Source organism: Naumovozyma dairenensis, chromosome 1 (assembly GCF_000227115.2).
Source record: "Naumovozyma dairenensis CBS 421 chromosome 1, complete genome".
In the NCBI taxonomy this organism is placed as follows: domain Eukaryota; kingdom Fungi; phylum Ascomycota; class Saccharomycetes; order Saccharomycetales; family Saccharomycetaceae; genus Naumovozyma; species Naumovozyma dairenensis.
Window position 1 is genome coordinate 76,640 of NC_016479.1, and position 26,491 is coordinate 103,130.

The following is a 26,491-nucleotide window of genomic DNA, read 5'->3' on the forward strand; positions in this document are numbered from 1 at the left end:
ATTCTCAATTTGATGAGTCGATTCTCCAAATAAACCATTATACTTTCCATGATTTCGCTTCGACTAAAATTTGGCCTATACTCGTATATTGTAGTACACTATTTGGACGTTATGTCTTGTGGTGGTTGTTTTGTTTTTCATTTTTCTTTCTCATAATCATTATACGATATATCTTTAAATAGTCTTTTGTTTTCGCTAAAATAATTACATTCATTAAAAAGATTTATTTAAAATATTCTCTATCATCATCATTATTATTATCCTTCAAAAAGTTGTATATCTATATATACATGTATTAGTCTATTCGAAGCCTTGAGGTAGTAGGCCTAATTTTTCCATTCTAACCTTAACAGCATTTCTGTGGCCATCAAGACCTTCTACTTTAGCAACACACATGACAGCCTTACCGATATTCTTCAAACCTTCTGGAGTGACATTTTGAGCCGTAATGAATTTCTGGAAAGTAGAAGTATTAGCACCACTATATTGTCTTGCGTAACCATAAGTTGGTAAGGTATGGTTAGTACCACTTGAATAATCTCCACAAGATTCTGGAGTGTAAGCACCAACAAAGATACTACCAGCATTATCAACTAATTCAACATAATCATTAGCGTTATTGATTTGTAAAATTAAATGTTCTGGAGCATATCTATTCGACATTTCAAACGCTTCTTCATAGGAATCACATAATATGATAGTACTATGTGAAATACATTGACGAATAATATCAACACGAGGTAAAGCTAATGCTTGCTTGTTAACAGCTTCTTGAATTCTTATAATTTTTTCTTCAGATAAATTGATGGCACATAATATAACTTGAGAATCAATACCATGTTCAGCTTGAGACAACAAATCACTTGCTACATAATCTTCATCGGCATCTTCATCGCAAATGACCAGGACTTCACTTGGACCAGCAGGCATATCTATAGAACATAGAGCTTGAGTATCATTTTGAACGTACATCTTAGCAGCGGTAACGAATTGATTGCCTGGACCTAAAATCTTATCCACTTTTGGAACACTTTCAGTACCGTAAGCCATGGCGGCAACAGCTTGAGCACCACCAGCAAGAACGATCTTGGAAGCACCACATTGAGAAGCGACATAGACGACTTCAGGAGAGACTCTACCATCCGATTTTCTTGGTGGAGAAGCAAAGACAATTTCTTTACATTGAGCCACTTGGGCTGGGATACCTAACATTAATGCCGTACTTGGCAAAACAGCAGTACCACCTGGAATATATAAACCCACTCTTTCAATTGGTCTTGGGAATCTTGAACAAATGACACCAGGTTGAGTTTCCACGACTAGAGGTTCCTTTTGCAATTGAGCAGCGTGGAATTTACGAACATTTTCAATAGATAAATCTAGCGCTTCCTTCATTTCTTCTGTTAAACCTTCTAAGTATTCATCAGGGAATGGTGCTTCTAGGACAGGGGTGGTTAATTGAACTCCATCGAACTTGGCTGTATATTCAATTAAAGCAGCGTCACCTTTACTCTTAACATTTTCAATGATTGGATTGACTAAATGCATAATTTGAGAAGTCTTTTGGATTGGTCTTGTAACAGCTTCAATAACACCTTGTTTGTTGGTGCTTTTCACTACATTTAAATGAATTGGAGCAGATGGGTCAATCTTGGTAGCTTGTTTTGGTTCTTCTTCTTCTTCTTCTTCTTTCTTAGTTGGCAAAAACTTTTCCTTAGCATCACCTTTCCTTCTGGTAACTTTCAAATGTTTCAATTTCAAATTATTCTCAACGTCACTCAAGGAGACACCTTTAGCTACCAATTTAGTCATTGCGAAGTAGAACAAATCAGCAGCTTCCCAAGCAATTTCACCAGCAGTTTGGGCATCAGTCAATTCTTCAGCTTCTTCTTTGATCTTAGCGTTCAAAAGAGTTTCATCATTAAACAATCTCTTAGTGTACGACCCCTCTGGAGAATTTTGTAATCTATCTTGCAATAAGGATTGTAATTCCAAAAGACCGTAATTGAAATCACCAAAGCAAGAATTAGTATTCAAGTGACAAAAAGTGTTATTTTTTTGTTCGACGACGAATTTCAAGGCATCGCCGTCACAATCGATATCAATTTGTTTTAAAAGTTGGGTATTACCTGATGATTCTCCTTTGATCCAAATATTATTACGAGATCTAGAGAAATAGACACCTTTTTGTAATTCAATGGCTTTTTGAATGGATTCGATTGATGAATAAACCAAACCGAGACAACGATCTGAAGTATCTAGAACTAAGGTGGTGTAGAGACCATCTTTACGGTCAGTTTTCAATTGTGATAAAAGATTGTGTTCGAATGAAGAAAGTGACAGTTCAGTGGCTGGGATTATCTTGTAAGTAGAATATGATGGTGAAGTTGGGGTAATTAATCTTTCTTTGGAGATGTTGATTGAATCTGTGAATGAAGTGAAGGTGGAAGATGGTAAAGAAGTAATAACGTACGTGATACCATTGTTCAACAATTCGATTAAATCGTCATCAGAAAATTTACTAGAATCGTTCAATTGAATCGAGATCTTTTGGAAAGTGAAATTGAATTGCTTGATGAAGAATAGTATTTGATCTTTTGATAAGACAGAAGTGTCCAGTAAAGCATGACCCGTTAAAGTTAAAAAAGGTTTTGATGTAATTGTTTCAGAAGCATCAGCTCCGAATAATGGTAGTATAGATAGAGCCATAATTAGATGGGTTATGAGTTAATCTTATGTTAGCTCTTTTTTAAAGTTTCGTATTTACTAGTTGTAGTAGTAGTTGCTTAGGTTGTTTTTCTTACGTATGACAAGAAATATACGACAAGAGAGATAAATGAATGATTTGCGAAATAAAGTGTGGAAATACGAATAATTTGAATCCCTTATATATAAAATTTGGTATATATAAAATGAAAGTGTCAACAAGATGGTAAGGAATATTTACTTGCTGATTACAAACAGTATGACACCTTTATGAATCATAATTGCAAAAACAAGAAGCATGCAAGAACTAAGAAGAATGAAAGACGGCAGTACTAGAGTGGTCTCAATTGTACTGTACTGTACGATAAGCACGCACAGGTAATGAATCATCCTTTTCTCTTCTTGATTAATAAGTAACGTCTAAAGCCCAGCTATTAATTAAAGGAATTGTTGTACTATTATTATTATTACTTTCCCTCTTAACAGTTTGTGCGACACGGAGAGCGGAGCCGTATGAAGCGACCAACAGAGTCAGAAATTAGTAAATTGAGTGAAGGACCAAAAGACAAAGGAACAAAGACAACAATAACGCTTGCTGTAAGAGCTTTCGACGTACGTACGTATACTCGCTACTTCCGACAGCTGCTTATGCTTCCAAAATTATAGGTCATAATGATTTATGCCCGAGTATTAGGCAGTATTTATATATACATATGTAAGTATTATTTCGGCAAATAGGTATGCGAACTGCCAATTTCTTGAGGTTAATGCTTTATACAAGTCCATTGCTCACTTAATAGCATTTTGCGTGCAAGTTGTTACTACATACCAGCTCAGCGCATTGATAAAATCTTACATATTACTCTCTCAAAAGTATAGTGCTTCATTACGATCCGGAGAAGCATTCGTCGTTATACCATTCGTATTCGTATTCGTTTGTGCTACCTCATCTATATCACGATCGGCAATTAGTACACGAGTCTTCCCCATAGCTGAGCCTGCGGGTGCAATCGGTTCTCCTCTTGGTATTTCGAAGGGACAATCAATACTTTCGTGACCTTCTCTTTCACATAGTGCACACCATAATTCTCTTCCGGCGCTGGCATCAATTGGATGATCTGGTTTATATATAGGTAATGATTCTATCGTAATATTATTCTTAGGTGAGTGCACTACTGCACTCTTAGTCTCATTATTATTCGGCATCCTCGATGAAGACGTGGATGACGGCAGCTTCGCCAGCTGCATATTAGCTTCCTTCAATTCAGATTGTAATTTTTGCATTTCCTTCTTTAACTCTTCTATTTCCCCATGCTCTTTCTTTATATCGTCATCATTATTGATATCTGCATTCATAAGTGCCATCAATTCTTTACTTAATGAAGTATTGTGCATCTTTAATTGTTCCCTTTCTTTATCCCATTTTGATCGAGAAATCTTTAGTAATTCTAATTCATTCTTTATACTCTTAAATTCCTCATCAGAGAAGACATTATTATTATTATTATGTGTATCAATAGATTTGTTGTTATTGATATTTATAAATTGCTTTTCATTTTCTTTAATTTCTTCGTGCAATTGATCTATTACCGCTAACAATTGTTCATGTTCAGTTTCAAAAAACTGTTTCTGTTTCAATTGTTGTTCTCTTTCCTGATTTAGTTGATTATTAACATTTTGTAATTGTAATTCCATATCGTGTAAATTTTTCTCATATTGATCAATAGTAGGTTGAATCTCTTCTAAAACCATTCTTTGATCATCTAAAAGTTTCTTGTATTGAGATATTTCATTCCTTTGTTTGTCTATCTTGATCTCATAATCTCGTATCAACTGCTGTTGTTCATTTGACATAGAAATTTGTGTATGGTCTTCTGTTCTGATATTTAATCCTAATGATCTCCTTACAGCAGAAGATGGAGGGTCAATATCCATATCCATATCTGTATCTAAATCATCATCATTCGCATTGTCTCGGGATTGTTGTTGTGATTCAAATCTCATCGGTGTTGGAGACTTCATCATTGTTAGATCCATTCCAATATTATCATGAGCGTTCACACCCCCATTTGCGTTTGCGGTCCCAGTCCCATTTATGTATTGATGGTTATTAGAATTGGCGCTCAGAATAGGGCCTTGTCTTCTAATGATCGTCGATCCAGTACTACCATGACTACTTATCCTACTGGTACTTCGAGGCAAACTATTTGTTATTAACTTTCTTTCGTTGCTACTTTTGAAATTCAACGTGTTCCTTCTCGAGCTATTTCTCCCAACGCTACTAGTTGCATTATTATGCGTGTTACTATTGGTAAACGAAGCATTGTCAATCAATTTAGCAACTTTACTCAATTGGATAAATAACCCACTAGATGGATACTCTGTCTTAAAATAAACTCTCCCTTCAAATGATCCATTATTCTTACCAATATTAGCAAGTAAATCTACACCAACAAATATACCTTGTTTATTTGAAACAGGCCCAACATATTTTAATTCGCCTCTACCAATTTTGGGAATCTGAATAGAGCAACCAATCTTTTTTTGATACCTCGTTAGATCAATGTTGTCATTACTATTATTATTATTATGGTACATGGCAACCTGAATTTCCTCCAGTCTAAAAGTAATAGAACAATTGTCCTTTGGGAACTTGTTCTGTTTCCTCTCTCTTTCCTTTTGTTTTCTTAGATATTATTGATCGAATTGTAGTTTGTTTGAAATATTTCCTCGCCAAATAAGATAAAAAGCCCATCAGGAAAAGCGGACCATGTCAAAAACATTCTCATCTTTGTCTTTATCCTCAACCTCATCGAATGGCAAGGCAGAAATTAAACGAACGAAAGAAGCACCTATTCTTATCTTCTCAACACATTATTTGGCTAACTAGTTATCGTCATCTCACACAAATATGAATACTGATCAACTCATTTCAGAAGCTCAAGATCATTTTAACAATGGACAACATGAAGAAGCAGTCGCTAAATTGACCTCTGCCGCTAGATCTGATCCAAACGGTCAACAAGTAACCGTCATTGAATCCTTAATTGAACAAGTATCCTATTACGTTGTTCAAAATGGTGATCAACAACAATCTCAAGATCGTGGGATGAGCGACGTCCTTTTAAATACTTTGACTTCAAACGGTAATGGATCCACTCAAACTCAGTTAGGAAAATTAGCCTTGTTATCCACTATTATGTCTTCTTCGAATAAGCACAATAACAATAATAATAACAACAATGGAGGTGGGTTCAACTTAGGATCAGTTATGTCTTTGTTCAGCTCGAATGGTCATAATAATAATCAACCAAGTTCTATGTCAAGTTCTGCTTTAGCTTCATTGGCCGGTCATTTCTTTAATCAAGGTCAAAATAATGATAACAATAATAATAATAATAGCTATAGTAATCAGGGCCATCAAAACCAAGGTTCGACTACCTTTGGAACTCTAGCTTCTATGGCACAATCTTATATGTCTTCTGGTAAGCAAAACCAACATCAACAACAAGGGCAAGGACAGCATGGTTATGGTCAAAATCAAGGTCAATACAATAGTAACCAGCAACAAGGTTACAACAACTATAACAATCAAAACAATCAAGGATATCATAACAATAATCAAGGATACAATCAAGGATACAATAACGGTAATCAAGGCTACAATCAAAACAATCAATGCTATCAAAATCAAAATCAACACCAAAACCAAAACCAAAACCAAAACCAAGATGGAGCTCTCTCGGGCTTGATGTCAATGGCCTCTAGCTATTTAATGGGTTCTAGTGACGGTAGTTCTCATTATCAAGGTCAAGGTCAAGGCCAAGGTTATTCTCAGGGTCAACATTACAATCAGGATCAGAACCAGAATCAACATCAAAATTACAATCAGAACCAGAATCAAAATTATGATCAAAACTATAATCAAAACCAGTACCAAAGTCAATATCAGAATTCAAACCAAGGAACGTATACCAATAACGGAAATCAAAATGAAACTTTTGATTTCTCAGGCAATTTTGCTCCAGGAAACAATAACAACAGGCCTTATTAACTTTAGAGGGGACTGCGATCCTTTTCTTCGATTCCCTTTGTTTCTTGCTTTCTTAAAAATATTCTCTTATATGATTCTTTGAGTAATATAACTTTAAATCCGTCAATGGAAACTATTCTCATAAAAACTTATCTTACCCAAGAGTTCTCTGTCCATAGGACCTTGTCCATAACCTAGAAACCGTATTCCTTTATAGAACGTACCAGCAGTATTTTTTCACTGTGACGTTTTTTTGACTGTGGCGCCCGCTCGGAGGTGATATCACTTTCTGCGGGTGTTACACAGTGCGCCATACTAATTCATCGCAAAAAATATCTGAAACAAATATAAAACATCTCGAGTTATACCATGATCTTGAAACATCATATAAGATACTACAGACTCAAGTATATAAAGCTATAAGGAAAAGTTCGTGATTGTCTCCAAGGATGATAAATGAATAGTACTGTCTTTTATTTTACGTGACGGAAGAAGTGAAAATTTGTCTCTGATATTGTTCGAGAAACAAAGATATATACTGACAACTAACAAAATGGCAAGTACACCTCATTTCACTACATTGATCCCAGCATCGTCAACGCTAATAACACAATTATCAGTATTATCTAGAATATCATCAACACCTACTTCAAATAATATCGCTAGTGCTACGCAGATTCTACTACCAAAACTGGCAGGAGATGCAGCTCACGAAGGGAAACAAACGTCGGGGAGAACAATAGGTCTTTCCATTGGACTACCAGTGGGAATCTTCTGTCTTGGTTTATTGTTGTTCCTATGTTATTTTTATTTGAAGAAAAAAATTATCTTAGATTCTAATGCTCCAATATCTCCTGATATGGATTTCCATAACGATAAGAATTCATATTATCATGAAAGGAATGAACAATTCTCTTCAAACAATTGGTTTACTAATTTAATATATTCAAACGGAAAGGTTGCCAAGAGTAGAAATCCATATTTAAACTCGAAAGATGAGGAACTAGGAAATTATCATCATCAATATAGTGACCGCATCCATCAAGATGATATTGATTGGCAACTAGGCTGTTCAATGAATTCAAAAATACAGTACAAAATATCAGCACCAATGCCAAAACCAGAACATATTCTAACACCCAAAAAGACCGTTACCACATCGCAATTGATGAGAAATTCTTTAAAGGAAAAATATGAAAATATCTCTACTTCCAATGACAATGATGACACGATAAATACATTGCTTTATTCCAAGCCTCCTAATATATTCCATTTGGGATCTGGTCTCTCAAATCCATCACCATCATCAACTACCACTAAGAACCATGGAAGCACGTCTAATAAGAAAACTAAGAAACAATGGAAGTATGAGTCCCCTTTATCTAGTTGGTTTTTAAGAAATTCTACGTATTTTAAAGAATTAAATCCTTCATCAACATCAGGGAAAATTCCATGTTCTACCAATTCATCTCATTCAAATTCGTCTTCATTCCCATTCCATCTTGAAAATAGCATCAAAACTCGATTTAATGATTCAATAAAATCACCAGCAGTCCAACTAAAAAAACTAAAAATCCTATCACGTACCACCAAGAACAATAATAATACCAATACAACTACAACCACAACCACAACTCCAGCGATACTCAGATCAAATACATTACTACATCATCATTCATATTTTGCAGAAGAAATATTCCCACAAAAAGAATTGAATGAATCATCCCCAATCTTAGAAAAATTCCGAGACTCCATATTATACCCAAACGATAATAGTAATCTTAACACCACACCATCGACATTAGGACCGTCATCAACATTAAATAATGAATCAGTACAACGACCAAGCTCAGCCGTCTATGGGACCATTGGACCTCAATTCCTAGATAAGAATGATGATTCGTGCATGAAAATACCACTCAATGACCATAGTAACCATAACGTCCCAGTAAAGATTGATTCACATATTGATCCAGGGAAAAATAAAAAGAAAAGGAAAAAAAGAAGACAAAGTAAATTACGTAAACATATCGAATACGTAAGTAATTTTAAACCATTACCTAACGTGCCCTCTTCCTCTTCTTCGTCGGATGATTATGGCATGAAATTGAATGCAATTTATAAAGTTATCCAACGATATGACGCGAAATTGGCTGATGAAATTAATATTACCATTGGTGAATATGTGAAAGTGTTGGCTAGTCATTCTGATGGTTGGTGTCTTGTTGAGAAATGTGATGTGGATGGTAATGAAACGTATATAGATAATAACGATAATGAGGACAAAGTTGAAATGGCTGCCGATGCTTTATATTCACCTGACCATTATTTGAATGATAATAGAGGGATTGTCCCAGGAGATTGCTTAATTGATATTTAATAGCAATAGCAAATAATTAAAAATTTATATTCAATGATGTTATTATTATATAGACTTATGACTTAGTTTTCCTTGTTTTTTAAATTGATCGTTTATATTTGCCAGGATCATCCGTTTTCAATCTAGAGGCGAAAGCTTGAGACGTATTCAATGGTAGATTGTAAGCAGGTTCAATACAAAGGAGATTTTAAGCAAGGTTGTGAAAAAAGAGTCGATCTTATTTTGAATATATATATATATATATATATATATATGTCTTTATAGGAACATAATATAAAGAATCCAATATATCTAGGCTATATAGTTGCAGTTTCTCTGTGGGAAAAAATGTATCATGAATCTATAACTCTTTTTTCCCCTATTCTAGTTTATCAATTGTAAAGAGTCGTAATATAATATTTCTTGCCACTTAGTTGAATAATTCAACTTTATTGACTGCAAATGATTTTTCACCAGCTGGTGCACCTGGAGCACCGAAACATAATTGAGAATGAACTGACCAAGATTCAGGAATTTTACCAGGTAAAGCGGCCTTAACGTACCCATTGTAATGTTGTAAATGAGCACCTAATCCTAAGGTTTCTAAAGCAGTCCAACTGGAAATTTGAGCAGCACCAGAAGAATGGTCACCGAATTGTGGGAAAGCAGCAGACCAAGCTGGGAAATCAGCTTGTAATTTTTCGGTCACTTTGTCATCGGTGAAGAAAATTACTGAACCGTAAGCTTCATCTCTGACTGAAAGTGGTCTTTTCTTACCATCTTCGTTGTCAATAGCTTTAGCAACCGCGTCCCAAACTTGTCTGTGGGTTTCACCAGTTAAGATGATGGCACGGTTACCTTGAGAATTGAAGGCTGTTGGAGTGTTCTTGATGACGGCTTGAATAGTATCTTGAATGTCCTTGATGGAAACACCAGCTGGTAATTCTGGCTTCAAAGCGTAAATAGTACGACGGGAAGCAATGGTTTTTAAGTATGGAGTTAAGGCAGACATTTTTGTTATTATTATTGTGTTTTGTTGTTTTTGGTTGTTGTTGTTATTATTGGATAATTATGGTTATATAATATACAATAGGAAGAATGAAAAGAGAGGGAAACATTGGAATGATTAGAATATTTGAAGATTTACAAGATTTATATAGAATTCAGTTCCATTATTAACCGTTAGATTTTGGAATTAGGGGTGCTAAACGTACACATGAACATGTAAACTTTAATTTTACTGACCAAGATATTATCAAGCCTGTGAGTAGCCCGGTACTTTTCGTATCGTACTTGGTTCCTTCATGGTTACGTTCGAGGAAATCCACACAACATTTTGGTAATTCCTTAGGACAGCACCAGTTAATCAGTTATATCCACGGGTCTCTTCTCGAGAGTAATTAAGTGGATAAGGAACCCGTGGATATAACTGATTAACTGGTGTTGTTCTATGGAATTACCAAGATGTCGTGTGCAGACATGGGGGGGTTGGGTTGGATTAAAATATTTCGAGGGTAGAAGCCGGACTAGAAGGCCTACAATTAAGAGTCCAACAGGGTTAAAGCAGAAACTTTGGGGGTAGAAATGGGGGTACAGAAAAATAACGGAAATATTTTTATGATGACAAGTAATTGAGGTAAAAGAGACCATATTAAGAAATATTCGATATTCTATAAATGGGGGTTGGGGTTGGGCTTGAAATTTGGATAGGGGTAGGGGGGTAGATATTTTCATCGGTGTGTTAAAAACGGGGAGTGGAGGGGGGGGGTAAAAAATATTTTCTACCCTTCCCATGTCTGGTTGTGTGGACTTCCTCGAGTCCTTTTTCTCCCCAGGTGATAATTCCTCCCAGGCACCAACCGTTGGGTAAGATCTTATTAATCTGGTGAAACGGAAGAACTTTACGCGTGGACTCAGGCTTACCTAAGTACGTACAAAAAGTCTCGGCAAAAAAAACAAGGCCAACCGTTAACGTTGGAACAGCCGTATAAATTGTGTAATACGGTTTATAGCGAATACCAAACTAATTTGATAGTGAGCAAATTGGGCTTACGTGGATCCTCATTTTAAAAAGGCCCCCATAGAAGGGAGATATTTCTCGGCCAACCATGTGTACCCTATGTTCAGAGGTGTTCCACCAAGGCCCCCAATTTGGCCGTTAGAATAGAAATAGACGAGATACCTCCGTACGTATTTCACAAATCTATTTTAATATCTTTGAGACTTCTAATTGTTAGTAAGATCATGTTATGTAGCTTACGTAGATTGTCTACGTAGTATCGACATACCGTACTTCGTCATAATACGGTGGAGGACCTTAAAATAAAATTCGGCCAGTCGGACTTCATCCATAGGTCGTTATGGTAAGAATCAATATACGAGGTTAATTTCACGTGTGGTGATTCTAAGGGCATGAACTTCACATGTATACGTGTTTTCTTCTTTTCTGTTTGTCCAAAATGGACAGTTGGCTCGTGACGTTTGTTACCTGCGAGGGTTGTAATTCTGTGAAAAAAACTGGACTTGTATTATCAACTACAAATTTTAAGGGAGACTTGCTCCGAATATTACGTAAATAAGCCAACTCTATGAGTTGTTTTATCTCATTTCAAGAAGAACGCAAAACGTCAGCGCTTCTTTTTCTGGCTCAATTCAATGTCTCCTTTAAAGAAGTGCTTTACGTACATTGTTCAAGAAAATGAGTGGTCGTCATTGTTTCAAAAAAAGCATTCGAATTCTTCTTAATGTATGTATTTCAGCTACACTGTCTTAAATATATCAAAAAGGATTTTGCATGTTTAAAGATATAGATATCCTCTTACCAATGAATAATACGTATTGTCATTATTTTTCTCTATAAAGTAATGTTATACTGTACACAAAATATATATACCGATTCATACCATGTTAAGTGAAAACAGATATAGGATTATGCTTTGTTTTGTTTTGTTTTGTTTTTGATTTTGTCATTTTATACCCATTTTTATACCCAGAAGTTTATCATTAAGAGGAAAAAGAAGATGAAATATTTGTCTTAGCATAAAGCAATTTATTTGAAAATGGTAACTGGGTTTTCGATGAATAGCTTTGGACCAGCAGATTTTATTGGGATACCGAAAGATAATTGAGAGTTAACTGTCCAAGATTCTGGGATCTTATAATTATTTAAAGCTTCTCTAACAGCATCGTTATAATGTTGTAAATGACAACCTAAACCTAAAGTTTCCAAAGCGGTCCAAGAGTTGATTTGAACAGCACCAGTGGTATGAGATGCAGCAACTGGGAAAGCAGAAGCAGCAGCTGGATAATCTTGTTGGAATTTCTTGACGGTGTTTTGTTCAGTAAAGAAAATGACACAACCGTAAGCTTCATCTCTAGCAGAAGTTGGTCTCTTCTTACCGTTTTCACCTGGAATGGCTTTCACAACGTGATCCCAAACTTTCTTGTGAGCGTCACCAATTAAGATGATAGCACGGTTTTCTTGAGAGTTCAAAGCAGTTGGAGTGTTCTTGATGATGGATTGAACAACTTGTTGTATGTTTTCTAAAGTGACATCAGCTGGTAATTCTGGTTTTAGTTCGTAAAGAGTACGACGGGCAGCGATAGCGTTTAAGTAAACTTGAGTGTTAGCTGGAAGAGTGACGGCCATTTTTGTAATTATAATGTATGTTTGATTGTGTTCTTGAGTGAATTATAAGAATGATATTCTTTGTTCGATGATGTTTTTGTTTTTAATTGGGAATAGAATAAAGGATGAAACATAACTATATTAATATTTAAAAATATAGAAGCTTTTATATAATTTTTACTATCCCTTTTTTACTTGGTGAACATGTTTCTTGAAATATTTTATTGGTTCACCCAATTTGTTAAGTAAATAATTACGTACGTATGGGGTTGTGTTTAGAAAAGAAAAAGAAGAAACTTATAATAGTCTCAGAGGCGACAGTAGGCTTATTCTTCTCGACTCGAGGGTGTTTTGGAAGACCAACAAACGTGTTTTTCTACCTACCTACAAAAGAAAGAAAACAATACCAGTATAATTACCGCATATATTAGAGAAGTCACAAACGAACCCTTTTTCGTCTGTCCCGGCAACCCTATTGTTTCGGAGAAACATCCGCAGGAACATTTATATGTGGGGACACCCATTTACACGCAAAATTTTTCAAAAGCCGGAACAAGGTTGGAATGAAGTGAGGTGAAAGAATTTTATGGGTGAGTTCAAGTTTCTTCTATGCTTCAGACTTTGGCTTTTACTAAGCACACCTCTGTCATTGTTTCGCACTAGGAAATAAGATAGAGAATAGAGTCAACCTACAAAGTTATGTACACAAGCTTGAACTATTCAAGAACAGAAGGGGAGCTACGTACATCAAGCCACCCCATGTTGTCGAAATGAAGAGAACTCCCCACGTTATTATCCCACCCAAAAAAAGTCACGTATCTTATTTCTGCGGATCAAAACGACAGAAGCTTCGATATAGGTGCGTGTAAGGTATCATTCTATGTCGAATCAAAGTATAAATTCAAGACAGATAACAGATGACAATAAGTGTATTCTTACCGTAGACATCTACGTACGTCTGTGCGTGTGTTCGTACATGTAGATCTATTTACCTATCGACTTTATCCGTATGTACGTACGAAGTATGTGGTTCATCAGGTGTTCACCCCTAGTGTACTTCTGTAGAGTTATGCTCGGATGAATAACGTAGATATGGCTCGTAATCGTCAGAGTTTAATTGAACGGTTGGTAATATCGTTACAACACCCTCCGCTTGCACTTATTATCTCAAATGGGGTATGTTTTGACACAACTTTTTACCTACCTATTATAAATATTGTTTTAGCCGCCCAGTTCTTTACTATAACCACTTTTGCTTTTCCAGTAAGCGGTTCCCGCCAAATTGCCGAAACAACAATACCTAAAAGATACGCAAAAAAAAATTAGTCTTATTATTCTGTAAATTACATTATTAAAAACATTATACGGTATATATGTACTTGAATATATCTCGATCATGTACAGGCGGTACATGTATATATGTATATATATATATTTGTGTTCTTTTGTAAATTGGTTCAGGAAGGAAACGATGGAAATGAAAGGATATTATGCAATGATTAGAATGGTACTAATCGTTTTTTAATTTTTTTTGTTATTGACTTATATTTTGAAATGATGATAATCATAATCTTGATCTTGTTTGTCATCATAATGAATTCTTGATTCTTCATCATCATCCAAACGAAGTTTATTTTTCTTATTAATATTCTTGAAACTTCCCTTCGTTATTCTTCTCAAAAAATGGAATTCGAAGAAAAAAAATGCGATCCAAAAAGTGGAAGAAATCAAAAACAAAATGAAATATATTAAAAAATGTTGCTGTATATGTCCCTTCAACATCGAACAATAAGATTTGGAGTATACTTCATCCTTTAATGACATGTCGTAGTTGAAATAACCGAGACCATAATTTAATATGGGTTTATAACCACCTCTCCCTGTGAATTTATTTTTATTGAGGACGAGACCTAGATCTCCAGTTTCTTGGTATGCATGTTCACGTAATAAGATTGGATCTACTGGAGGAGGAATCATTTGTTCTTTTTTGTTTTGTTTTGTTTTGCGTTTTGGGTTCTTTTTATCTTTTGGATGCTAGGGTATGATGATATAATGCTACCGTTAAAGATCGATCGAAGGCTCTTTCTGATCAGATCTGGAACTTGTTTTTTTTTCCTTTTAAGCTGTTGTTTTGAAGTATAATACAAAATCCTATGAGATTATTCAAAAAATATAATAGGATAGATGATGATGCGATTATACTTTGATTATATGCCAGGTTCAATATGATATAGTAAAACGGTCCATTAATAGCCATTAGAGGAACAACAATTCAGAACTGATCATTTTTCCAATGTAGTTTAAATGTATATAAAAAACTGTTTCAACAAGAACAATGCGGAATATTGAACTTTCCATTTTTGGAAACCTCGGAGACTGTTGTACGGACTATTGTTAGAAGTCTAATTTATGCCACGGATCATTCCCGCGTAAAAATTCTGGTAATTTCAGTTGGCATTTTATAAAAGCTTGTGCTTTCATAAATAACAAAGAGTAAACCCTGTTAAGACAAGACCCTGAATCTGAAATAGTAATGGGAAAAGATTCATTAGTTTCACTTATTAGATATTGGAAGGCAGTAAATGTGTCTTTGTAGTTGGTCAGTAGTTTTCCTATAGAAGATTTTATTCAATATAACTTGCTTTTATATTTATTTATTTTCAATTATTAAATATTAAAGTTTTAAGTTTGCCTCCTCACTGAATAGAAAGAACGTAGAATGAAAACAAAAATAAACAATTTTATAATTTTTTGTTAATAGGCTGCATTTATTTAATGCAAGCCAACATTTTAGGTATACCAGATGTTATTTAAACGAGATAAGCAAGCATCAACAACGGTCCTGTTTTTCCTCTGCTCTCAACTTTCAGAATTTCAGTATAGCCAGCAATATTAGAAACAGATGTATGCCATTGCAATCTATATCCGCAAAATTACGTGGGCCATTCCACCACGATTATAACGGTAGGTGAAAAGAATAGCCCAGCAATGCATGTTTCATATCTATAGAGGGACGGCAAAATGGAAAGAAGCATTTCTGAATTTCCTTTGTATTTTAAATTGATTTTTACTTTAGTTATTTTTAAATAGGGAATGTAACAAATTGCATTATCATTAGTATTACCTATATTATAATATACTCTAAGGTGGCTAATATCCATCCTGTGTCCCCCTCCACCCACAGATACTCTTTTTAGGTCTGGAGTTGAGATGTTAAATACTTATAAAGCTAGACAGGGGTCTGACAGCTGACAAGAAAAAAAATGTAACACTGATGGTTTAGCAGTGCTAACTTTGATTCTAATCTATAACAATATATAAGATGATGTATCAATTCTAAGATGTTGTTTTTTTTTTTTTTTTTTTGGTTCGTAAATAAATTAGATTAAACCATGCTCGTCAATAGCTCATTTTTTTTCATTAGCTTTTATTCAGTGACTTCAGAGATAACTAGATCGAAATCACTTAAGAAGAAATCGTACAATATTAAAGATGGCCATATAGTACAGAAATGCCATATAGCATGTGCATCGATTTGGAAAGTATAACTGAAAAAATCAAATATTTCTAACGACATTGCCATTGCAGTGGATAAGACTAAAATCGTCGGGATAAAACATAACTTGAAGAATTGTCTCGAGTATGGTAAGTTATAAAATGATCTAGATTTTATTCTTCTTGATTTTAGGTAGCTATAGTTTTGGACGGCCAACGATAATAATAAGATATATTGTAATAATCCGAAAAAAATATTGAACCTCATATTATAAGTATATGACCAATCGATGTAAAGTCTTAAGATATGACCGGAAAATATTAACAAAACACAAATTGAGAAATATTGATGCCATTTAGAGTATTGATCTAATCTTACCATTCTAGCTAAAATTGCATGGAACCCTGCCAAGACTGTAAGACCAGCAAAGAAATAATCTAATTTTTCGGTAATAATTAGATCTCTCCAATGAAATATCGTACTAGCGATCCAGGCAAACATACCTGCAATGGACACGTAAATATAATTTTTCAAGATAGCCAAAGTCGCTAACTGACCTCTTGATTTTTGAATGGAAGTAATTCTGTGATTTAATTTTTGGAAACCATAATAATGTGGTACAAAATTAGCTATACTGAATATAGTGGAGAAAAACTCTTGTGTGCTAAAGTATCTTACAAATGGCCATTTGCCATGGAATTGATATATTTCCTCATTTTTTTCAATTCTCATCTTGGTAATAACATGTTGGCATTGGTAGTCACAATCTGATATACAATCCCATAAGAATAACTTTTCCAAAACGAATGGTGTTTTTGTGAACTGCGTGTCCCTAAATTGGTTCTTCTCAGGATCTATCCAATGTATTTGTGAATAAGGGCAGGATCTTTTGAATTCACAAGCGTAACAGCAATCTATAAATTCATTTAAATTATCACCTGGTGAACCAGCCACGTAATTGGAAGTTAGGATCCATACAGATACTAACCAAACTTGGATAAAGGATAAAATTTGCATCTGCAGTGAACCACTATATTACAATCCCCAAAACACACCGTGTATCTTATTCCTATGTGACTTTTAGGTAGGAAAAGTTGTCCTTTTCCCAGTGTTTCCTGTTTTATCTCGTTGTTGCTTTGTTCATTGAAATTTTCCATTTCGTCGTTTTCGTTTCCTCGACATACAAAAAAAATGAAAAGAAAAATATTATACAGAGCTTAAGACGTTTTAAGCAGCAGATACTGACAACAGTTTGTCTCTGATGGCCACTAAAAATAGCGGTAAATTATTACTAGAGTTTAATAACGTCTCTAATTCTTGCTTGTCGGTATCAGCATCTAATTCAGGGTTACTATGTAAAATCTTAAATTCCTCTCCTGCCACATCTAATGTCAATTGACAACTCTTATCCAAGTCTCTATCATCAAAACGGGTGAACCTGAACGTCAGAGTGCCGTTTTGAGACGCATCTATCTCCATCCCCAGTAATGCTTCATAAAGCTTAACTTCTGGGTTATCGCGTTGACGCTGTCTTTGTAATTTGTCTTTGTATTCTTTGATTCTAAGTTCCTTTTCATGTAACATAGTCTCCAATTCTTTAGATTCTTTCAAAATCGAGTCTCTCTGAGATTGTAATTGAACCCTTCTTATTTGATACGTTTGGAATTTGGTCCTTGCCTCATCTGTATCGGTCTTGAAAGTTTGAATCTCAATCTCTAAACCTTCTTCCTCTTTTCGTAATTTGTTTAACCTGGTCAATAAAGTTTTCTGTTCATGGTTCAATTCTTTCATTTCTGTCTTGAAGTTTTCAACTGTGGTTATCATGTCGACACTCTTTGCATTCATGATTTCATGGATATTCTTCATAAAGCTATTCATTTTCTCTTTCAATTGGTTGAATTGATCTAGTTGATCCAATGGTTCAGTTCGCTGTTGATTCATGGTTTGGTTTTCGTCAAAGTAACTGGTATTATATATGTGGTTAGAATACAAATATATCTCAAATATATCTCTCTCTTTCCCTTTTGTTTGGTCAATCGTAGAGTTCTGTAGTCCATATCGTATGTTTGTTGTCTCTGTCTTTAAATAGATTTTATAACAAAAAGATTTACAGGCGACTGCAATTGAATAAAGTTATCAAAAAACATCAATTGCCAACTAAAAAAATTATCAACTAACCGTATTTTTACTCGAGGAAGCAAGAATATATAATTGACTATACCTTTTGCATTCATCACTCGACACAAGAAGCACAAGAACACAACTTGTTGATGATGGATAACAATGATGAGGTTACCGCTATTGATGAAACAAATAATATCATTGAAGGAACTAACGGTAACGCTGGAAAAAGAACTCAACCTTCAATCAAATTTCTCACTTTGAATACATGGGGATTGAAATATGTATCCAAACACAGAAAAGAACGTTTAAAGGCCATAGCAGATCAAATTGCCCGCTGTTCAACTGCATTATCCATCTCTGGTATAACGAATGATTCCAATGAAGATTACGATATCATTGCCTTACAAGAGATTTGGGTTAAAGAAGATTGGGAATACATTGTGAAGAGATGTGGTGACTTATATCCATATCATCGAATTTTTTACTCTGGTATTCTAACTGGACCTGGATTAGCTATATTATCAAAGATTCCAATAAAATCAACTTTCCTTTATAGATTCCCCATCAATGGCCGTCCCAGAGATGTCCTTAGAGGTGATTGGTACGTGGGTAAATCAATTGCTATTACGGAATTGGAACCAGTGAATGATCAGACTGGTCCATTGGTCATTATGAATAGTCATATGCATGCTCCATATGCATTGACTGGTGACAACGCTTACGAATGTCACCGTAGTTGTCAAGCATGGGACTTTAGTAAATTGATTAAACTTTATAAGAAAGCTGGGTTTTCTGTCGTGGTGGTAGGTGATTTGAATTCAAGACCTGGGTCCTTACCTCATAAATTTTTAACATTGGAGACTGGATTGGTTGATTCTTGGGAACAATTACATGGGAAGCAAGATCTTGAAAAGATATCTTCCATGGACCCATTGCAACAATTGGAATATGGTTGTACTACATGTGATTCATTTTTGAATACTTGGAGAAGTTATTTAGGTACAAAAAAGGCTCAACGATTAGATTATGCCTTAATAGATTCAGACGGATTGCAAACAATAGCTGCAGGAGCCAGATTTACAGAAAGGATTCCCAATATTGGCAGTTTTTCGGATCATTTTGCATATTCATGCACTCTGAAATTGTTACCAAGGAAACCAATCGAGACGGATCTCAACCATAGAGGGCATCAATTTGCTACTTCTTCGCAAGACGAATTGGTTGATAGATATACAACATATCAAGAAGGGCTTGATTGTTTGCATGAATATATGAAAAAGGCTCAGCGCCAACAATATCTTTGGGGCATATATTTTTGGTTTGCACTCATCTTGTTATTTGGATACTTGTTGTTTGGAGCGAGATTAAGTTCTAATGTAACTTTTTTGTCATCTATATTCTGGGGTTTATTTATCATTGTAATCGCCATCACAGGTACTATTGCAGGAGGAATTTCCTTTTTATTTGGAAGAGGAGAAATTAGAAGCTTACTGGAAGTAGAACAAGAATTATTAGATGCAGAACGTCACATGGAGAAGTATTTGGGGATTGATAGAAGATAGAGATAGATACAAAAATGCAATAAAAAATGTAGATTAAATATATAAACTATATAACAGAAAATTACTATTCCTAGGCTTTTCAATAATCTGTTTTCAATATTCGTAGACTCTTCCCTGTTTTGTTTGTTTGTTTGTTTGTTTAAATAGAGTTGCCGTTACAAAAGATTTATTAAGGGATTTTAGGGACAAGGAAACTGAACAGAATCAGTTTTGATAAAGAAGTGGCAACTAAAAAAGATTGCAGATATATCTCTTAAAAACAGGTAACTTCAGGTATTTCTGCTCATATATTCAAGGAGCAGTACAAACGAAAAGAAACTAAACAATGATCCAAGAAGAGCAATCTATATTTAATTAACATTAAGGATAATATTGTTTAAGAAAAGAAAATGCCTTACTTAAGAACTAAACTCTCACCTAAGAAATCAACAAACAATGAAAATACAACTTTGACACAGGATAATACGGTTAGGAAGTCCACGAATACAAACACAACTGAATTGCTGGCCCCTTCAGTTCTACCTGCTCCCCTTAACTATGGAGCAGAGAAAACACAGTCGACAGATGGCGTAAATGATGCTGCAGGTGACAAAGATATAGCTAGATCGAAATATATGATGAAAAGTATTGCTGGCTTGCTAAGTACAGCAAGTATGTACGCTGGGATGGAAGATGTACAAAATGTGAAAGAGCTGGCTCAAGATATGATTTTATTGAGGGATGAACCAATAGAAGATGATGATAATAACGAACATGAATACGAAGATTTTCCTCAAAAGAATGAGGATGCCTTATTCGATATGTCTGTAGAAGGTGTTGGAGCTAAAAGTGGAATTACGCATGATATTATAGTTCAGAATTTAACCAAGATATTTGGACTTCCGAAGAATGAAATCTTCCTAAAGGAATTACCTGCATGGACTTTGAAAGATGTTCTTATTCAGGGCCATATCATTCTTACAACTGCTTCCCTTTTATTCTTTGCATATCTACCTAAAAAATCTGGAGATATCCTGAAATCTGGTAATTTGAATATTAGATCCTCTTTAAGGGGCTCTATTCGTTACTGGGCTGTATTGAGAGATCATTTATTTTACCTCTATAATTCTCCAACTGATGTATACTTTCCAGCCTTAACAATCGATTTGAGAACAGTAACTAATATCGAAATCCAGAAATCATTTCGGCTTCATGAGAACACTAAATACTTTAAAATTGTTACCACTGAAAGAACTCTCAAGTTCATGGCAGATTCTATTAATTCTGCAAGTGATTGGACTAAAATGTTGAAGAAACAACAATTTGCCACGCAACACTCCGATAACAACTCCATTGCATTGAATATTCCTTTAACCAACATCTTAGAAGTAGAGAAAGATGATTCATTAGAAACGGCTATTATATTGAAAGTTAGAGCCATGGAAAGTAAAGAAACATTTGCATTTGATGATTACATGTTCATGTTCTTAGATAATTCTGGTGTTGAACTCAAATCTGCATTGGAAGCACAATTATTTAAATTAAAAGAAGCTGGTACAAATATGTTATATCAGATGCCCGCCATTGTTGCTAAGGAAGGAGATGCTAAGGCAAAAACGAGTAATTCAAAGGCATTAATAGCACTAGATAAATGGGTTAATCCACAAAGTTTATTGAACTACGAATTCTCAAGGATATCACTACATTCGCCAATTTCGACACCTATATATATACCATCTCCATCAGCTTTAATACCTATTACTCCAAGGATAGTAACATCTACCTTAAATGTTGCGCCCTCTGTTACAAGTTATATTCCATTACCGAAAAGATTACCGACAAGGGACCCAAAACATGACCAAGGTAAAGTTACTCATGCAATCAAATCTCATATAAAATCAAAACGTAGACATTGGTTACATAAAAGGAGTCCTTCAGTACTACACGATAAAAACCAAGAAAAGATTACATTAGAGAGTCATTCAACGTTACAAGCACCTATAATAAAGTACGAATATGATCAAACTAATGAGGCATCCGAGATAGAAAATAAAGTTCAAGAAGAGAGTAGAATATCAGACGCAACACCCACTAAAAGAGATAGAAGAATAACAGATTGGACAGTTACTCCTTTGAAAAACATGGCAAACATGTGGCAATCAACCCCGTTACATTATCGAAATAAATATATTCATTTCAGCGATGATGATCAATACCTTGTTAAAGATAAAGACACGACTGTTTCCAATGAACATTTTAGAAACCATTTCAATTTACCTAAAAGAGAAACTTTAACAAGTTCTTATTTCGCCCACTTAGTTAGAAATGTACCGCTATATGGTAAAATTTATTTAGGAAACAATTTTATATGTTTCAGATCATTGCTACCAGGTTCAAATACACGCATGATCTTACCCTTACATGACGTGGAGACTTGTTACAAAGAAAATGGGTTTAGATTTGGTTATTGCGGTTTAGTCATCGTCATAAAGGGTCACGAAGAATTGTTTTTCGAATTTGCTTCCACCTTATCAAGAAATGATTGTGAATTGATCATTTTGAAACGTATTGAAATATTTCGTTCCATACAAAAACAGAAAGACCATGAGATCCAAGAGGATGGAACAACTAATTCAGTTGAATTCAAAAAATATTCTCATCCCGGTAAGTTGAAGGTTATCGAAGATAGAATTGAAGCTATCGGACTTGACGTGCCTATTTTGGTTGATCACAATTCTCATATTCTAACGAAGATCACACCAAAGAAAAAATATAATATTGGTTTATTGACTATAGGTTCAAGAGGTGATGTTCAACCATATATTGCGCTTGGGAAAGGGTTAATAAAAGAAAATCACAATGTCACAATTATAACACACATAGAATTTAAAGATTTTGTTGAATCGCATGGGTTAAATTTTGTCAAATTAGCCGGAAATCCCTCTGAATTAATGGCATTAATGGTTGAACATGAATCAATGAATGTGGCTTTATTAAGAGATGCTTCCAAGAATTTTAAAAGTTGGATCAAAGATTTACTTGAGTCATCATGGGAAAGTTGTAAAGCTTTAAATCTTAATCTTCTCATCGAGTCACCTTCTGCCATGGTCGGCATACATATCGCTGAGGCATTGAACATTCCGTATTTTAGGGCTTTCACAATGCCATGGACGAGGACCAGAGCATATCCTCATGCCTTCATCGTTCCTGATCAAAAAAGAGGAGGGAATTATAATTACTTAACGCATGTATTGTTCGAAAATATCTTCTGGAAAGGAATAAGTGGCCAGGTAAATAAGTGGAGGGTAGAAACGTTAGGTCTGAAGAAAACAAATCTTTACTATCTTCAACAGAATAAGATCCCATTTCTGTATAACATTTCTCCTACAGTCTTCCCACCTTCTGTAGATTTTAGTGAATGGATCACAGTTACAGGATATTGGTTTTTGGACGATAAAAATGATTATGAACCTCCGAATGATTTAGTAGCTTTTATTAGTAAAGCAAGAACTTTGCAAAAAAAATTAGTTTATATCGGTTTTGGTTCCATAGTAGTGTCGAATGCTAAAGAGATGACAATTGCTCTAATAAAAGCTGTAGAAAAAGCTGATGTTTATTGTATCTTGAATAAAGGCTGGTCAGATAGATTAGGTGATGAAAGTGCAAAAAATCTAGAAGTTAATTTACCATCATGTGTATTCAATGCTGGTAATGTCCCGCATGATTGGTTATTTCCACAAGTAGATGCAGCGGTTCATCATGGTGGTTCAGGAACAACTGGCGCTTCGCTACGGTCTGGGCTACCTACAATTATAAAACCATTTTTTGGAGATCAATTCTTTTATGCGACTAGAATCGAAGATATGGGGGTCGGGATAGCATTAAAAAAATTCAATACGGAAAACTTGGCATCTGCATTGAAAGAAATTACGACAAATAAGAAAATGTCTGATAAAGCCAAAGATGTACAAATGCGAATTTCCAAAGAAGACGGTGTTGGAACAGCAATAACCACCATATATTCTGAATTGGATTATGCGAAGGGCTTAACTGAAGCCAGGCGAAGGAGGTCAAGAGCTCATAGTAGCAGTATATCCACCGTTAAGAATGCATTATCAAACATTGTACCGTTAGATCTTCCTAATTTAGCTTTAGAAGACTCTTGGATCATGCTCTAAAGATGACAATACTATTGGGGTGACTGTAACATAAGAAATAATATACTATCCTTCTCTATTCTGTTAGTAACTGCACATCGTATTTACTTATATATTTGTAATATTATTCTCAAGTGTCGAATTAATCTTCAAGGTTTAAGGGATATGTAATCCAGCCGCTCTTTGGGTATCCTAATGACATGTTATTTACATAGTTATTAAGTTCAGAAAATAGTTACTAAATCCTCAAACCCTCTTTTCCAGGGTTACTTCTTCAGGTTCTTGTTTTTCTTGACTTGGATCTTCATCGATATGTTCATTTTGTTGCGACAGTAACATATTCAATTCACTCTTCGGATTATCTATCAAACGATCGAACGGCCCAGATTCAACAACGGAACCATATTTACCAATGACTATAACTCGACTACTATGTTTAATTGTGGAAAGTCTATGGGCAATTGAGATAGTTGTCAGGCCTCTGGCTGATCTTGCTTGCAAAGTCTTTGCAACCAATTCCTCACTCAAAGAATCCAGAGCACTTGTTGATTCGTCGAGAATCAAAAGTGTAGGGTCCAACAAGAAGGCCCTAGCCAGTGCGATTCGCTGCTTCTGACCACCGGATAGCTGAGCACCTCTCGGCCCAACTAAAGTCTGTAAACCATCTGGAAACTTTCCAAGGAAAATATTACAGTTCGCTTGTTTAATCGCTAACTGAACCCTTTCATGCTGCTTCTCTGATGTTAGTTCAGGCGGTATGGCATATATAATATTATCCAAAATGGAACCGTTGAATAAGGAAGGTTCTTGTTGGACAGTACCGATTAACCGACGGTACTTTCGTAAACTGAAATTTCTTATATCATTGTCTCCAATTCTTATCGAACCATTATTAACATCATAGTATCTTAAAAGCAAAGAAGCTATCGTCGATTTCCCACTCCCTGAGAACCCTACAATACAGACATGTTCTCCAGGATTAATCTCCAAATTTAGATTATCAAATATTTTATGGTTTGGCCTCGATGGATAGGTGAAGCTCACGTTCTCGAACTTTATTGATTTGCCGAAAAGGGTTTTAGGATCAATCCCTACAGTTGATTTGATTAAGGGCTTCCTATCATTTAATTCAAATACTCTTGACGCTGCACCTGCACCTTTCATTAACTCGGAATAAAAGCTCGATAATCCAAACAAAGAGCTACCCGTATAGACAGCATACATCATGAAACTGGATAACTCACCTACAGTAAGTGTCCCACTTTGAATCATGTTAGTACCGACCAGCAGTAAAGAGATCATAGCTATATTTCCAACCAATCCTGTAGATCCAAAGAATAGACCGGATGTCACTGCTTCCTTTAACCCAATTCTAAAGACATTTCGAACTTCGGTGGCATAGCGATGAATTTCGAGTCTTTCACCAACATACGCTTGGATTGTTTTAGTAGCATTCAATTGTTCTTCTGCAACTTTACTTAGCCCACCAACAGATTCTTGTAATTGCTTCGATAAGTTCCTTATTTTCCTCCCATACACAAGAGCCATAATTCCCAATGGCGGTACCATCAGCATCATTACACCGGTTAATTTCCAGGACAAATATCCCATCATTCCAAATCCAACAAACCCTTGAATAATTGCTCTTGTACCATCTGATACATTTTGAGTAACCGCCTTCGATACGATAGCTGCATCGGAAGATAGCCTGGATATCAAATCCCCTACTCGATTCGCATCTAAGAAAGTCGCATCTTGGTCTAGGGCTGCTTTCATTGTTCTTGTTCTTAATCGAGCTACAAGTCGTTCACCGGTTACTTTAAGGATAATAATTCTCCCTGTATTGGCTATAGCACCAACAAGGAACAAGACACCCAATGCTGTATAAAACTGGGTTCGTGTTAAGCCAAAAAAAGTAATATCTGGTACGATGGTTTTAGAATCCTCCTCCTCGTTTTCTTTTTGTCCTTTCTTAGCTGCATCCAACAATTTACCGATGATTGATGGGACTGTCATACTCACAGAACTTGAAATCAGTATAAAAAGTAGTGCCAATGCAATATATCGTAATTCTGGTCTTGCTAGACTGAATAGTCTTTGAATATCTTTGAAACCGGATGATTTCGAATCACGAAGCATCTGCCCTTTAATGTCAGGCACGATGTCATTTTCAGGTTTCAGAATATTATTATGATTCGATTTAGTAGAATTCCAACATAATTGTGATCTTATGGTAACTGCTTGCTTGTACAGCGGAAGTACTTTTGGCTTTAAGAGAGCCTGTTCGGTAAGCAAAGAAATAAGTGACGATCTGGTGGATAAGTGTCGTTTTAAAGGGAAAAAGAGTGGCTGTGTCCTAGGAATTATTATTCCTATTCTTTGAATGGACATGGAAAACAATTATAAATAATGGATCAAGCTCTCTTAGTTATTGTATTTCAAGGGAT

The 26,491-nt window shown here is 35.2% G+C and overlaps 12 protein-coding genes across 12 annotated transcripts; 4 read left to right on the forward strand and 8 right to left on the reverse strand.

The window, feature by feature from the left end:
- Window positions 1–300: 300 nt before the first annotated feature.
- Window positions 301–2,709, reverse strand: HIS4 (trifunctional histidinol dehydrogenase/phosphoribosyl-AMP cyclohydrolase/phosphoribosyl-ATP diphosphatase; the record flags this gene model as incomplete). Its single annotated transcript, XM_003667398.1, has 1 exon — window positions 301–2,709. One exon carries the CDS (start codon window positions 2,707–2,709, stop codon window positions 301–303), a length of 2,409 nt encoding a protein of 802 aa, XP_003667446.1.
- Window positions 2,710–3,573: 864 nt separating this feature from the next.
- Window positions 3,574–5,304, reverse strand: BIK1 (Bik1p; the record flags this gene model as incomplete). Its single annotated transcript, XM_003667399.1, has 1 exon — window positions 3,574–5,304. The coding sequence occupies one exon, from the start codon at window positions 5,302–5,304 to the stop codon at window positions 3,574–3,576; it is 1,731 nt and encodes a 576-aa protein (XP_003667447.1).
- Window positions 5,305–5,617: 313 nt separating this feature from the next.
- RNQ1 (prion domain-containing protein RNQ1) lies at window positions 5,618–6,760 on the forward strand (the record flags this gene model as incomplete). Its single annotated transcript, XM_003667400.1, has 1 exon — window positions 5,618–6,760. One exon carries the CDS (start codon window positions 5,618–5,620, stop codon window positions 6,758–6,760), a length of 1,143 nt encoding a protein of 380 aa, XP_003667448.1.
- Window positions 6,761–7,292: 532 nt separating this feature from the next.
- On the forward strand, window positions 7,293–9,119 carry FUS1 (Fus1p; the record flags this gene model as incomplete). Its single annotated transcript, XM_003667401.1, has 1 exon — window positions 7,293–9,119. One exon carries the CDS (start codon window positions 7,293–7,295, stop codon window positions 9,117–9,119), a length of 1,827 nt encoding a protein of 608 aa, XP_003667449.1.
- Window positions 9,120–9,528: 409 nt separating this feature from the next.
- NDAI0A00490 (nitroreductase family protein) lies at window positions 9,529–10,110 on the reverse strand (the record flags this gene model as incomplete). The annotated part of the gene is made up of 1 exon (XM_003667402.1): window positions 9,529–10,110. One exon carries the CDS (start codon window positions 10,108–10,110, stop codon window positions 9,529–9,531), a length of 582 nt encoding a protein of 193 aa, XP_003667450.1.
- A 2,037-nt stretch (window positions 10,111–12,147) lies between these two features.
- On the reverse strand, window positions 12,148–12,747 carry NDAI0A00500 (uncharacterized protein; the record flags this gene model as incomplete). Its single annotated transcript, XM_003667403.1, has 1 exon — window positions 12,148–12,747. One exon carries the CDS (start codon window positions 12,745–12,747, stop codon window positions 12,148–12,150), a length of 600 nt encoding a protein of 199 aa, XP_003667451.1.
- A 1,521-nt stretch (window positions 12,748–14,268) lies between these two features.
- NDAI0A00510 (uncharacterized protein) lies at window positions 14,269–14,703 on the reverse strand (the record flags this gene model as incomplete). The annotated part of the gene is made up of 1 exon (XM_003667404.1): window positions 14,269–14,703. The coding sequence occupies one exon, from the start codon at window positions 14,701–14,703 to the stop codon at window positions 14,269–14,271; it is 435 nt and encodes a 144-aa protein (XP_003667452.1).
- A 1,450-nt stretch (window positions 14,704–16,153) lies between these two features.
- On the reverse strand, window positions 16,154–17,239 carry PER1 (Per1p; the record flags this gene model as incomplete). The annotated part of the gene is made up of 1 exon (XM_003667405.1): window positions 16,154–17,239. The coding sequence occupies one exon, from the start codon at window positions 17,237–17,239 to the stop codon at window positions 16,154–16,156; it is 1,086 nt and encodes a 361-aa protein (XP_003667453.1).
- A 210-nt stretch (window positions 17,240–17,449) lies between these two features.
- On the reverse strand, window positions 17,450–18,163 carry SPC25 (kinetochore-associated Ndc80 complex subunit SPC25; the record flags this gene model as incomplete). The annotated part of the gene is made up of 1 exon (XM_003667406.1): window positions 17,450–18,163. The coding sequence occupies one exon, from the start codon at window positions 18,161–18,163 to the stop codon at window positions 17,450–17,452; it is 714 nt and encodes a 237-aa protein (XP_003667454.1).
- A 329-nt stretch (window positions 18,164–18,492) lies between these two features.
- On the forward strand, window positions 18,493–19,908 carry ISC1 (inositol phosphosphingolipid phospholipase; the record flags this gene model as incomplete). The annotated part of the gene is made up of 1 exon (XM_003667407.1): window positions 18,493–19,908. One exon carries the CDS (start codon window positions 18,493–18,495, stop codon window positions 19,906–19,908), a length of 1,416 nt encoding a protein of 471 aa, XP_003667455.1.
- Window positions 19,909–20,297: 389 nt separating this feature from the next.
- ATG26 (sterol 3-beta-glucosyltransferase) lies at window positions 20,298–24,065 on the forward strand (the record flags this gene model as incomplete). The annotated part of the gene is made up of 1 exon (XM_003667408.1): window positions 20,298–24,065. The coding sequence occupies one exon, from the start codon at window positions 20,298–20,300 to the stop codon at window positions 24,063–24,065; it is 3,768 nt and encodes a 1,255-aa protein (XP_003667456.1).
- A 225-nt stretch (window positions 24,066–24,290) lies between these two features.
- Window positions 24,291–26,435, reverse strand: MDL1 (ATP-binding cassette permease MDL1; the record flags this gene model as incomplete). The annotated part of the gene is made up of 1 exon (XM_003667409.1): window positions 24,291–26,435. One exon carries the CDS (start codon window positions 26,433–26,435, stop codon window positions 24,291–24,293), a length of 2,145 nt encoding a protein of 714 aa, XP_003667457.1.
- Window positions 26,436–26,491: the final 56 nt, after the last annotated feature.